This window comes from Ranitomeya imitator, chromosome 7 (genome assembly GCF_032444005.1).
Source record: "Ranitomeya imitator isolate aRanImi1 chromosome 7, aRanImi1.pri, whole genome shotgun sequence".
Taxonomy (NCBI): Eukaryota; Metazoa; Chordata; class Amphibia; order Anura; family Dendrobatidae; genus Ranitomeya; species Ranitomeya imitator.
In genome coordinates this window covers 215,311,813-215,325,092 of record NC_091288.1, presented here as the reverse complement: position 1 = coordinate 215,325,092, position 13,280 = coordinate 215,311,813, and the positions used below count along the sequence as shown (strand labels likewise).

The 13,280-nt window shown below is 48.4% G+C and overlaps 1 protein-coding gene across 1 annotated transcript; it reads left to right on the top strand.

Moving 5' to 3' along the window:
- The first annotated feature begins 7,876 nt into the window (after window positions 1-7,876).
- Window positions 7,877-12,820, top strand: LOC138645467 (nmrA-like family domain-containing protein 1). Its single transcript, XM_069734811.1, has 5 exons — window positions 7,877-8,118; window positions 10,107-10,345; window positions 10,458-10,707; window positions 11,889-12,079; window positions 12,361-12,820. The coding sequence occupies exons 1-5, from the start codon at window positions 8,079-8,081 to the stop codon at window positions 12,538-12,540; spliced, it is 900 nt and encodes a 299-aa protein (XP_069590912.1). The 5' UTR covers window positions 7,877-8,078; the 3' UTR covers window positions 12,541-12,820.
- The last annotated feature ends 460 nt before the right edge of the window (window positions 12,821-13,280 follow it).

Genomic DNA, 13,280 nt, shown 5'->3' with positions numbered 1-13,280 from the left:
ACTGCAGAAAGGATCTTATCATGTATCTCTGTATACAGGGAGCTCCCCCTAGTGGTGGCTGCAGACAGGATCTTATCATGTATCTCTGTATACAGGGAGCTTCCCCTAGTGGTGGCTGCAGACAGGATCTTATCATGTATCTCTGTATACAGGGAGCTTCCCCTAGTGGTGACTGCAGACAGGATCTTATCATGTATCTCTGTATACAGGGAGCTCCCCCTAGTGGTGGCTGCAGACAGGATCTTATCATGTATCTCTGTATACAGGGAGCTCCCCCTAGTGGTGGCTGCAGACAGGATCTTATCATATATCTCTGTATACAGGGAGCTCCCCCTAGTGGTGGCTGCAGACAGGATCTTATCATATATCTCTGTATACAGGGAGCTCCCCCTAGTGGTGGCTGCAGACAGGATCTTATCATATATCTCTGTATACAGGGAGCTCCCCCTAGTGGTGACTGCAGACAGGATCTTATCATGTATCTCTGTATACATGGAGCTCCCCCTAGTGGTGGCTGCAGACAGGATCTTATCATGTATCTCTGTATACAGGGAGCTCCCCCTAGTGGTGGCTGCAGACAGGATCTTATCATGTATCTCTGTATACAGGGAGCTCCCCCTAGTGGTGGATGCAGACAGGATCTTATCATGTATCTCTGTATACAGGGAGCTCCCCCTAGTGGTGGATGCAGACTATTGGCATGTATTTGGGTATGCATGGAGCTGACACAGTAATAGTGTCGCCACACTGTAAAGTGTCCCTATTGTTTCTCCACATTCTAATAGTGTGTCTTCACACAGAAATAATGACCCTTAGATTCCTCTCTAATTCTAATAGTGTCCCCCGTTGGACCTCTCAGTATAGTAATGCTGCCTCCTTTGTGCTCATACAGTAGTAATATTCCCCCTTTTGCTTCCTAACAATTGTATTCTCCTGTTTTGTGCTCCTCTCCCATCTTCTGCCGCAGGGGGTGCGATGAAGTGATGGCCCAGTGATGTCATAGTGATGTCATAGTGCCATCTCATCAGATATGGCTTACAGAGTCAGTGTCGGGCAGGGACGGCTCTCTGCTCCTCCAGGGTCTTCAGGTGCACGTCCTTCGCTCTGTGACCCGGACAGACACCTTTCACCCTCTTCTTCTTGTCAGCAGTCACCCAGATGACATTTTCAGCCGGATATTCCTGTTGTGCTGAGTGAGGATGACACGGACATTACAGAGCGCTTCCCCCGCAGGGTGAATAGTCACATATGGTGACAGTCATGTATGGACCTTATAGTGTGTGATGGGGCAGGGAGTTCTCCTACTATAATGCCGAATTATAAAACTGGACAATGGGAAGTCCCCAGAATAGAGGTGATCTCAGCCCCCTACCCACTGGATGCACATTTAGTCCCCAGCTTTGTAGAGGGAAAAAATGTAGTTTATACTTCAGAGCTGCAATCATAATTCTGCCGACTTGAAAGCAGTAATCACCGATCTCCCAGAATTCCCTTCTGGTTCAGTGTTTTGCCTTCTGGGAAGTGTCACCTTTACATTAGGAAACTCTAATTTTCCTCCAGGTGTTATACGAGCTCAGTTAGGTAAAGAAGAGGTGTAGCTAGGGAGTTTTGGTTCGGGGGAGCGTCAGCTGATGACCGCACTGTTAGGCTACTTTCACACATCAGTTTTTTCCGTCAGGCTCAATCCGGCGAATTTTGAAAAAAACGGATCCGGCAAAAGTTGCCGCCGGATCTGTTTTTTTTTTCTCATAGACTTGTATTAGCGATGGATTTTGACGGATAGTCTCACGTTTCATCCATTTTTCGCCGGATTCGTTGAAAATTTGTTTTCCGGCGGCCGGAGAAAACGGACAGCGATGGATCCGGCGGCATCCGGCGTTTGCTATAATGGAAGCCTATAGGCGCCGGATGTGCCAAATGGCTGAATCCGGCAACGGATTCCGTTTTTTTTTTTCAATTGAGCATGCTCAGTAGCATTTTCCATTCTTCTTATCTCTCTCTCTGTTTTTTACAATTTGCGACGGATACGTTTTTTCCAAAATTCGCCGGATTGAGCCTGACGCAAAAAAACTGATGTGTGAAAGTAGCCTTACTAAAATAAACCTCTTTACAAAGACCAACATGGATATTACCGCCATATGGTCAGTGGTAGATACCAGCCCTACAGAACATATAAGAGATCACAGCACAGTTACAGATGGTGACGTACCGCTGACATCCTTTCTGATGGAATCATTCACTTTTCCCGTCTTTTCCATCTGGCCCAGACCGACATGACAACTTCTTCCAGTAACGACTCGTCTGCAGAGAATACAACAAAGACACATTTCACTTCTCATACTCCAGCCCCATCACCATCTACTACCAGCCTGCACAAACTCCTCGTCCTGCTGATACCCTAATACTGAGCCGCTGCTGCCGTATGTGTCCCTATTACTGCCCCTGATACCCCAATACTGAGCCTCTGCTGCCGTATGTGTCCCTATTACTGTCCCTGATACCCCAATACTGAGCCTCTGCTGCCGTATGTGTCCCTATTACTGCACCTGATACCCAATACTGAGCCGCTGCTGCCGTATGTGTCCCTATTACTGCACCTGATACCCAATACTGATCCGCTGCTGCCGTATGTGTCCCTATTACTGCACCTGATACCCCAATACTGAGCCGCTGCTGCCGTATGTGTCCCTATTACTGCCCCTGATACCCCAATACTGAGCCACTGCTGCCATATGTGTCCCTATTACTGCACCTGAAACCCCAATACTGAGCCGCTGCTGCCGTATGTGTCCCTATTACTGCACCTGATACCCCAATACTGAGCCGCTGCTGCCGTATGTGTCCCTATTACTGCACCTGATACCCCAATACTGAGCCGCTGCTGCCGTATGTGACCCTATTACTGCACCTGATACCCCAATACTGAGCCTCTGCTGCCGTATGTGTCCCTATTACTGCACCTGATACCCAATACTGAGCCGCTGCTGCCGTATGTGTCCCTATTACTGCACCTGATACCCCAATACTGAGCCGCTGCTGCCGTACGTGTCACTATTACTGCACCTAATACCCCAATACTGAGCCTCTGCTGCCGTATGTGTCCCTATTACTGCACCTGATACCCCAATACTGAGCCGCTGCTGCCGTATGTGACCCTATTACTGCACCTGATACTCCAATACTGAGCCTCTGCTGCCGTATGTGACCCTATTACTGCACCTGATACCCCAATACTGAGCCGCTGCTGCCATATGTGTCCCTATTACTACACCTGATACCCCAATACTGAGCCTCTGCTGCCGTATGTGTCCCTATTACTGCACCTGATACCCCAATACTGAGCCGCTGCTGCCGTATGTGTCCCTATTACTACACCTGATACCCCAATACTGAGCCTCTGCTGCCGTATGTGTCCCTATTACTGCACCTGATACCCAATACTGAGCCTCTGCTGCCGTATGTGACCCTATTACTGCACCTGATACCCCAATACTGAGCCTCTGCTGCCGTATGTGTCCCTATTACTGCACCTGATACCCAATACTGAGCCGCTGCTGCCGTATGTGTCCCTATTACTACACCTGATACCCAATACTGAGCCGCTGCTGCCGTATGTGTCCCTATTACTGCCCCTGATACCCCAATACTGAGCCGCTGCTGCCGTATGTGTCCCTATTACTGCCCCTGATACCCCAATACTGAGCCTCTGCTGCCGTATGTGTCCCTATTACTGCACCTGATACCCAATACTGAGCCGCTGCTGCCGTATGTGTCCCTATTACTGCACCTGATACCCAATACTGAGCCGCTGCTGCCGTATGTGTCCCTATTACTGCACCTGATACCCCAATACTGAGCCGCTGCTGCCGTATGTGTCCCTATTACTGCCCCTGATACCCCAATACTGAGCCGCTGCTGCCGTATGTGTCCCTATTACTACACCTGATACCCCAATACTGAGCCTCTGCTGCCGTATGTGTCCCTATTACTGCACCTGATACCCCAATACTGAGCCGCTGCTGCCGTATGTGTCCCTATTACTACACCTGATACCCCAATACTGAGCCTCTGCTGCCGTATGTGTCCCTATTACTGCACCTGATATCCCAATACTGAGCCTCTGCTGCCGTATGTGTCCCTATTACTGCACCTGATACCCCAATACTGAGCCTCTGCTGCCGTATGTGTCCCTATTACTGCACCTGATACCCAATACTGAGCCGCTGCTGCCGTATGTGTCCCTATTACTACACCTGATACCCCAATACTGAGCCACTGCTGCCGTATATGTCCCTATTACTACACCTGATACCCCAATACTGAGCCGCTGCTGCCGTATGTGTCCCTATTACTACACCTGATACCCAATACTGAGCCGCTGCTGCCGTATGTGTCCCTATTACTACACCTGATACCCCAATACTGAGCCTCTGCTGCCGTATGTGTCCCTATTACTGCACCTGATACCCCAATACTGAGCCGCTGCTGCCGTATGTGTCCCTATTACTACACCTAATACCCAATACTGAGCCGCTGCTGCCGTATGTGTCCCTATTACTACACCTGATACCCCAATACTGAGCCTCTGCTGCCGTATGTGTCCCTATTACTGCCCCTGATACCCCAATACTGAGCCGCTGCTGCCGTATGTGTCCCTATTACTGCCCCTAATACCCCAATACTGAGCCGCTGCTGCCGTATGTGTCCCTATTACTACACCTGATACCCCAATACTGAGCCACTGCTGCCGTATGTGTCCCTATTACTGCCCCTGATACCCCAATACTGAGCCTCTGCTGCCGTATGTGTCCCTATTACTGCCCCTGATACCCCAATACTGAGCCGCTGCTGCCGTATGTGTCCCTATTACTGCCCCTGATACCCCAATACTGAGCCGCTGCTGCCGTATGTGTCCCTATTACTGCTCCTGATACCTCAATACTGAGCCTCTGCTGCCGTATGTGTCCCTATTACTGCTCCTGATACCTCAATACTGCACTCCCCATAGACCTCCATACAGTATAATGCACTCCCCATAGACCTCCATACAGTATAATGCACTACCCATAGACATCCATACAGTATAATGCACTCCCCATAGACCTCCATACAGTATAATGCACTACCCATAGACCTCCATACAGTATAATGCACTCCCCATAGACCTCCATACAGTATAATGCACTACCCATAGTCCTCCATACAGTATAATGCACTACCCATAGACATCCATACAGTATAATGCACTCCCCATAGACCTCCAGACAGTATAATACACTCCCCATAATAATCCATACAGTATAATGCACTCCCCATAGACCTCCATACAGTATCATGCACTCCCCATAGACCTCCATAAAGTATAATGCACTCCCCATATAGTATAATGCACTCCCCATAGACCTCCATACAATATGATGCACTCCCCATAGAACTCCATACAGTATCATGCACTCCCCATAGACCTCCATACAGTATAATGCACTACCCATAGTAATCCATACAGTATCATACACTCCCCTTAGTAATCCATACAGTATAATGCACTCCCCATAGACCTCCATACAGTATAATGCACTCCCCATATAGTATAATGCACTCCCCATAGACCTCCATACAGTATAATGCACTCCCCATAGAACTCCATACAGTATCATGCACACCCCATAGACCTCCATACAGTATAATGCACTACCCATAGTAATCCATACAGTATCATACACTCCCCTTAGTAATCCATACAGTATAATGCACTCCCTATAGACCTCTTACTTACAGTATAATGCACTCCCCATACACCTCCATACAGTATAATGCACTACCCATAGTAATCCATACAGTATCATACACTCCCCTTATTAATCCATACAGTATAATGCACTCCCCATAGACCTCCATACAGTATAATGCACTCCCGATAGACCTCCATACAGTATAATGCACTCCCCATAGTAACATAGTAACATAGTTAGTAAGGCCGAAAAAAGACATTTGTCCATCCAGTTCAGCCTATATTCCATCATAATAAATCCCCAGATCTACGTCCTTCTACAGAACCTAATAATTGTATGATACAATATTGTTCTGCTCCAGGAAGACATCCAGGCCTCTCTTGAACCCCTCGACTGAGTTCGCCATCACCACCTCCTCAGGCAAGCAATTCCAGATTCTCACTGCCCTAACAGTAAAGAATCCTCTTCTATGTTGGTGGAAAAACCTTCTCTCCTCCAGACTCAAAGAATGCCCCCTTGTGCCCGTCACCTTCCTTGGTATAAGGTATATATATAGACCTCCATACAGTATAATGCACTCCCCATAGACCTCCATACAGTATAATGGACTCCCCATAGACCTCCATACAGTATCATACACTCCCCATAGACCTCCATATAGTATAATGCACTCCCCATAGACTTCCATACAGTATCATGCACTCCCCATAGACCTCCATACAGTATAATGCACTACCCATAGTAATCCATACAGTATCATACACTCCCCTTAGTCCTCCATACAGTATAATGCACTCCCCATAGACCTCCATACAGTATAATGCACTCCCCATAGACCTCCATACAGTATCATACACTCCCCATAGACCTCCATATAGTATAATGCACTCCCCATAGACTTCCATACAGTATCATGCACTCCCCATAGACCTCCATACAGTATCATGCACTCCCCATAGCAATCCATACAGTATCATACACTCCCCATAGACCTCCATATAGTATAATGCACTCCTCATAGACCTCCATATAGTATAATGCACTCCCCATAGACCTCCATACAGTAATATGCACTCCCCATAGACCTCCATACAGTATCATACACTCCCCATAGGCCTCCATACAGTATCATGCACTCCCCATAGACCTCCATACAGTATAATGCACTCCCCATAGACCTCCATACAGTATCATACACTCCCCATAGACCTCCATACAGTATCATACACTCCCCATAGACCTCCATATAGTATAATGCACTCCCCATAGACCTCCATACAGTATCATGCACTCCCCATAGACCTCCAGACAGTATCATACACTCCCCATAGACCTCCATACAGTATAATGCACTCCCCATAGACCTCCAGACAGTATCATACACTCCCCATAGACCTCCATACAGTATAATGCACTCTCTGTAGCGGCCGCGTGACAGTGCAGGGAGATCGTGTCTTTTTTTCTGCCATTGAATGTAGCTACGCACATCAATATAGTTAAATGTAGTGTAGTTCCAGGTGGGCCCCTCAGAGCGTGGGGCCCGTACTGACAGCAGCCTCTGCCTCTTGTAGCTACGCTAATGAGAGGGCTTCTGACCTCAAGTTTTGTGATCGCTATGAGGCGGCGGCTGCGGAGGATTACTCCACCACGCGGCCTATTATGTGCAGCGGGATTATAAACCGCACTTCAATACTGGGATTACACGGCCGCCGCCGCCCGGGTCATGGGATCGGATTCTGTGCGCCTTCAGGGCACGGATCGTCCATAGAAAGAGGAGTCCTGCGAGCCACGGATCCTGATACTGAGCCACGTTCACAATGGCCGCTGCAAGCCGAGCGCTGATTGGCTGCCGCAGACATTCACCCAATCAACATCCACCAGCGAGAGTCCTGGAAATAGAACCGGCCACCTCCTGTTAATTTCAGTGGAATTCCCCTTTAAATGTATAAAAAACCACAACAACATTGGTAATCTGTCATTAATATCCCTCATTATTTCAAGATCTTGTAATCATATTTCCTGCCATTATTCTGCGTTTATACATGAAGCTGAATATTCCTGTCAGTCCTGCATTCTGCTGGTGAACTAGGAGGCTCAGGATGAACAGCCGGGGTGATGGAATTTCCTTCTTGGCTGATAATAGTGTGACTGTCTGCTCAGTGCTGACTGCCCGGCGGACATAGTGAGGGTGTTATTAGAGGGTCTTGGGATGAGGGGCTGACTGTTGTGTGTAGTGCTGAGTCATTATGACACTTGGCCTCAGCCCAGGGTGGGGAGGGGTCCGGGCTCCGGTATATATTCCGCTCTGGGCTGTATACCCGCACAGACATCCAGTGCACAGCAGACATGGCCGACAAGAAAGTCATTGTGGTGTTTGGAGCCACAGGTGAGTGCGGGGGAGGAGGAAAGTGCTGGAGTTTGGGGAACTTTCCCTTGCAGGCGGCGGTGGCTGATCCTGTGACTGCTGTATACATCCCATAGGTCGCCCACCCTATGTACAGGCAGTGGGGCTCTGCTGGACTACAACTCCCAGCATTGTCACCACTAGTCCTGGGATGGGGAACCTAGAAGCAGCTTTATATTGTGCAGCTCCTCGTTATGGGGGGGTTTACTATGGAGGGGAGTCGGGACCCCACTGTTTAACCCTTGAGTTGTAGTCTGTGTATATATTTCCTGTCCTCCGGAAGGTAAAGTGCAGCGGGTGTCGGCTGTGCCCCACAGCTGGCTCCTACTGCCCCGGGTCCAGCAGGGCTGGCATCAGGTACCCTGCAGATGCTGCAGTCAGGAACTGGCAACTAGGTGGTTAATGGGAAGGGAGCCCCCTCTTCTCCCGGCTATGGGGGCCTTCTGGTTAAAAGTTAGCAAAGCTTTGGAAGTAAGAAACAAACACAAGTGTATATGTAACTGTCATGTGTTAAATATTATCAGCCATAATGGGAAGGAAGAGGGACAGTGAAAAAACACACATATATATATATATTTTCTCAATTTCCAGTAGATACAAGCCTTGGATAGTATTTTGAAAATTTAAAGTTCTTTTTTTTTTTTTTTTTTTTTAACGTATAGAATTATAGCCGGTCATTCTATGAATAAAAATTGTCCCAGATTTCCTCTTAAAACCTTTAATAAAAAAAAAAAAACCACTTGCTAGGACATGACAATATAAGTTTTACGTGAAATATTCTAAATAATAATCAGTTTAGGGAGGTTCGGTTTCTTCCTGAGCCGGCGATTATAACTTCTTATGCAGTGACGCTCCCTGAACTCACAGGTTCCCGTTTGGGGATAATCTTCTCCAGTGACGGAACGCCCGTTTGGGTGAGTGTTAATTATCTCACTAAAGTCGCTGATTAATAAACCAGGATGGCGCGTTCCAAAATGTTCTAATGTAGGATGTAAAAAAAAATAAAAATATAATAATGCAGCCTGTCGCTGCTTTTGCCAATCTTGCGTTGTGAGGTCCATGGCCGGTCGCACACACGTTGGTTTCAGGTTTTTAGATATTTTTCCCACTTCAACATATGAGAATGTGAACGTCCTTACTGAAATCGGTAAGTTTTATTTGTTGCTTAGGAGTTGAGCAATGAACACAGAAAAGTGATGCCTGCTTATTCTTGTGTTGGTTTTTTTTTTTTTTTTTTTTTTTTTTTTTTTTCCTTCTGCCACATTTCAAAATGTCACAAATTATAATTTAGTTGAAAACATCTGAAAAATGTCACCCGCACCCATAATGGCTGGCGGGTTCCTGTTCAAACTGCTTTATCTCCAGGAAAGAGGTGCTGGAGCGCCCCCTTGTGTCTGTTTCGGTAAGCAGGGGTGGTCCCGGTATACTCCGGACTGATGGTGAATAGTTACAGGGTGGTCCCGCTATACTCAGGACTGATGGTGGATAGTTACAGGGTGGTCCCGCTATACTCAGGACTGATGGTGGATAGTTACAGGGTGGTCCCGCTATAATCCGGACTGATGGTGAACAGTTACAGGGTGGTCCCGGTATACTCCGGACTGATGGTGAATAGTTACAGGGTGGTCCCGCTATACTCAGGACTGATGGTGAATAGTTACAGGGTGGTCCCGCTATACTCCGGACTGATGGTGAATATTTACAGGGTGGTCCTGATGTACTCCGGACTGATGGTGGATAGTTACAGGGTGGTCCTGATGTACTCCGGACTGATGGTGAATAGTTACAGGGTGGTCCCGCTATACTCAGGACTGATGGTGAATAGTTACAGGGTGGTCCCGCTATACTCCGGACTGATGGTGAATAGTTACAGGGTGGTCCCTCGGCTTTCCCAACCTTCTGGATGGCGCTGTTTGCCGATGTTTGGCCGTGGTGCTAATGTCCGCCATGTCTTGTGCTTTCTCTCCCAGGAGCTCAGGGCGGATCCGTCGCTGCCGCTCTCCTGGATGATGGCACCTTTGAGGTCAGGGCGGTGACTCGGGACACCACCAAACCGGCAGCTGTGAAGCTAAAGGAGGCCGGAGCGGAGGTCGTGTCCGCGGATCTGGATGATGAGAAGAGTCTGGAGGCCGCCCTGAGCGGGGCGTATGGGGCGTTCCTGGTCACCAACTTTTGGGAGCATTTCAACAAGGAAAAAGAGATCACACAGGTAACGGCGCCATTACTAGACTGTCGCATGATGTGGGATTCATCCTGGGCCTCCTGGCTCATGTAAGGAGTGCTGCTCTGGATCCTTATAACCCCTTTATAAATTTCTCCAGGGTAAACTGATTGCAGATCTGTCCAAGCGTCTCGCCCTGGAGATCGTGGTCTTCAGCGGACTGGAGAATGTGAAGAAACTGACAGAAGGAAAGCTGGAGGTGCTGCATTTTGATGGAAAAGGAGAAATTGAGGAATATTTCCATGAGATCGGGGTCCCCATGACCAGCGTGAGGCTTCCCAGTTACTACGAGAACCTGCTGACCTTCTTCAGGCCCCAGAAGAACAAGGACGGTGATGGCTACTCGCTAGGTACAAGGAACGTTCCGTCACTTGTCATTAATGTGGGACAGGTCCTCAAAGCTTTATAGAGGGGACGCCCAAAATGGCTGCTGTAACAAGGCACCAATAATACAGGAAGTGGACGACTCTTTCAGCCTCTTTCTACCCACAAACCATTTTGAACTGAGCCTTCTCCATCCCTGGTTCCAGTGTCACAACATCGGTGCTGCAGCCAATCACTGAGCTGGGCCAAAGTAGACGGTACGAACCGCTGAGCTCAGTGATTGGCTGCAGTGCTGTTATAATGTCACCACAGCAGCAAAGACGCAGTCAGCACTGGACCCAGTGAGGTTAAGTAGAGTCTGTTTTAGGCCTTGAGTGCCATCGCTGGCCTTCACAGATGACTCGTGTTGGGGCCATTGCCATGTCCACAATGCTTCATTGACCAAGTGGTCAGTGGAAAATCTCATAAATGTACAATTACTATGTGTAGGGAATCAATATCCACCATGCAAATCAATGGGGGGGACAAATTGCCCTGACAATCGTATGTGGCCCCACGTACCACCCTCTCAGAATAATCAGGCTCCCTCCCCTCGTACGTGAAAATCGTCTGTCTGATTGACGCCTTACACTGAGCTTATGGGCAAAAAAAAATGCTGACAGGGACAACTTCTTCCTGACTCTACAACTACTGGGGTCCTCGCTGTGAATGGAGCAGGAGGGCGCGTATTCAACTGCTCCTCTAAGGGGGACCAGAACCCTCCATGCTCGAATGCTGAGGGTCCCAACAGATGGACCTCCACTATCTGACTCTATGATATCTTATGGGGAGGCCTCCTCCATGCAGGACTTCTGTTCAGGGGCCTATGAAGACTGAGTGGACCCTTGTAATGGCTGCACAGAGGTCCTCGTTGTGTCTCCCTGAAGCGCTGCCTTCAGATCTGCACAAGGAATCTTCTAATGCCAGTCACTCAGCACGTTACTGCCCCCTGTTGGTGCAAAGTATTATCATGCAGATCAACAGAATGCAGCTCTGGAGCATAATGAATTAAAAAAAAAAAAAAAAAAAAAAAAGTTTCATGATCTCTGCTAGCTGTCAGTGATTGGTATGCTTGTCTACATCCATAGTTGAAATCTCTGGATGTAATGTTCTACAGCTGAGGGTTTGTTGCAGTCTGCTCCCGTTTAACGACTCCTTATCTTTCCAGCCCTCCCGATGGGTGATGTTCCCCTGGATGGGATGTCCGTCAAAGATCTGGGCGGCGTGGTGGTCAGCATCCTGAAGTCGCCATCAGAATACGTGGGCAAGAACATCGGACTGAGCACGGAGAAGCTGGAGGTGGAGCAATATGCGGCCATAATGTCCAAAGTGACCGGCAAGGACATCAAAGACGCCAAGGTGAGATCAGCGGCTTCTCCCCCTCAAATATGACACCACCATAATGGCCGCCACAGTGTAGTCTGGGCATTACAAGGCAGCCATCCCGTGCTTTATACTCGTTGGGCACAGGGTGGTGGTGGTCACCCGCTCACAACCAGAGCTGCATTTACAATTCTGCTCACTTAGTTGCATCTCATGTCACGTGACCATCTCGCCTGCCTAACATGACTGATACCAGAGAGCAGTAGCTTGTAATGAGGCCTGTGCGTTAATGTCCCTTGTGTGTATTTTGCCCACAGATCACCCCTGAAGCGTACGAGAAGCTCGACTTCCCCGGAGCGGCGGAGCTGGCCAACATGTTCCGCTTCTACATCACGAAGCCCGACCGGGACGTGGACATCACCTTAAAGCTCAACCCCAAAGCCAAGACCTTCCAACCATGGATGGAGGAGAACAAGGAGGCGTTTAAGGACTTGTGAAGGCATTTGTGACATGTGGTGGAGGAAAGACTGAAACATTGGGGCTGCTTTAGAAAAGCTAGTGCATGGAGACAGGTGGGAGGAAGTATTCTGACCGTAGCAACCAATCAAAACCCGGCTCTCACTCCTGAGACTCCATGTAGAAGATAAAAGCTGTAACCTGATTGGCTGCTATACACTGTCTGTCCTAGTTTTAGGGACCATTACTGTGAAACGCCCGGGACCGCAGGTCTCCAGGTTTCTATAAATTTTGTCTAATAAAACAATTTCTGAACTCTGACATTAGTGTGTGAATTGTAAGGGGATGATGGTTTCTGGGGAAATACAAGGCCACGGATCCATTAGTGTCACTAGCAACCTTTAAAAATGAGCATTGGTTGCTATGGGTAACAAGGCCAAGTATGGACGCCGGAGGGTGATGTGTTCTGGTGTCGGCGCCCCCCGGAGGGGAACAGTATAGTGATTAGCAGATCTGTGAATGGAGTGGCGGCCATTGCACTACGGCGCTGTTCACACTGCTGTATACTCTTGCACCTGATTTCCTGTCAGGTCGGTGCGACAACTCCCTTTAAGACTGACACGAAGGAATACAACACACAGACTTCAGGTCATTACTGGTTTAATGCTTTTACTTCCTATTAAATAAACCATGTTCACAGTTACGAGGATCCGTCGCCACAACTGGCGTGTGGCCGGGGACGAAGTCACAGAAGGGTGAAACTGACAAACTGCTTCTCTGC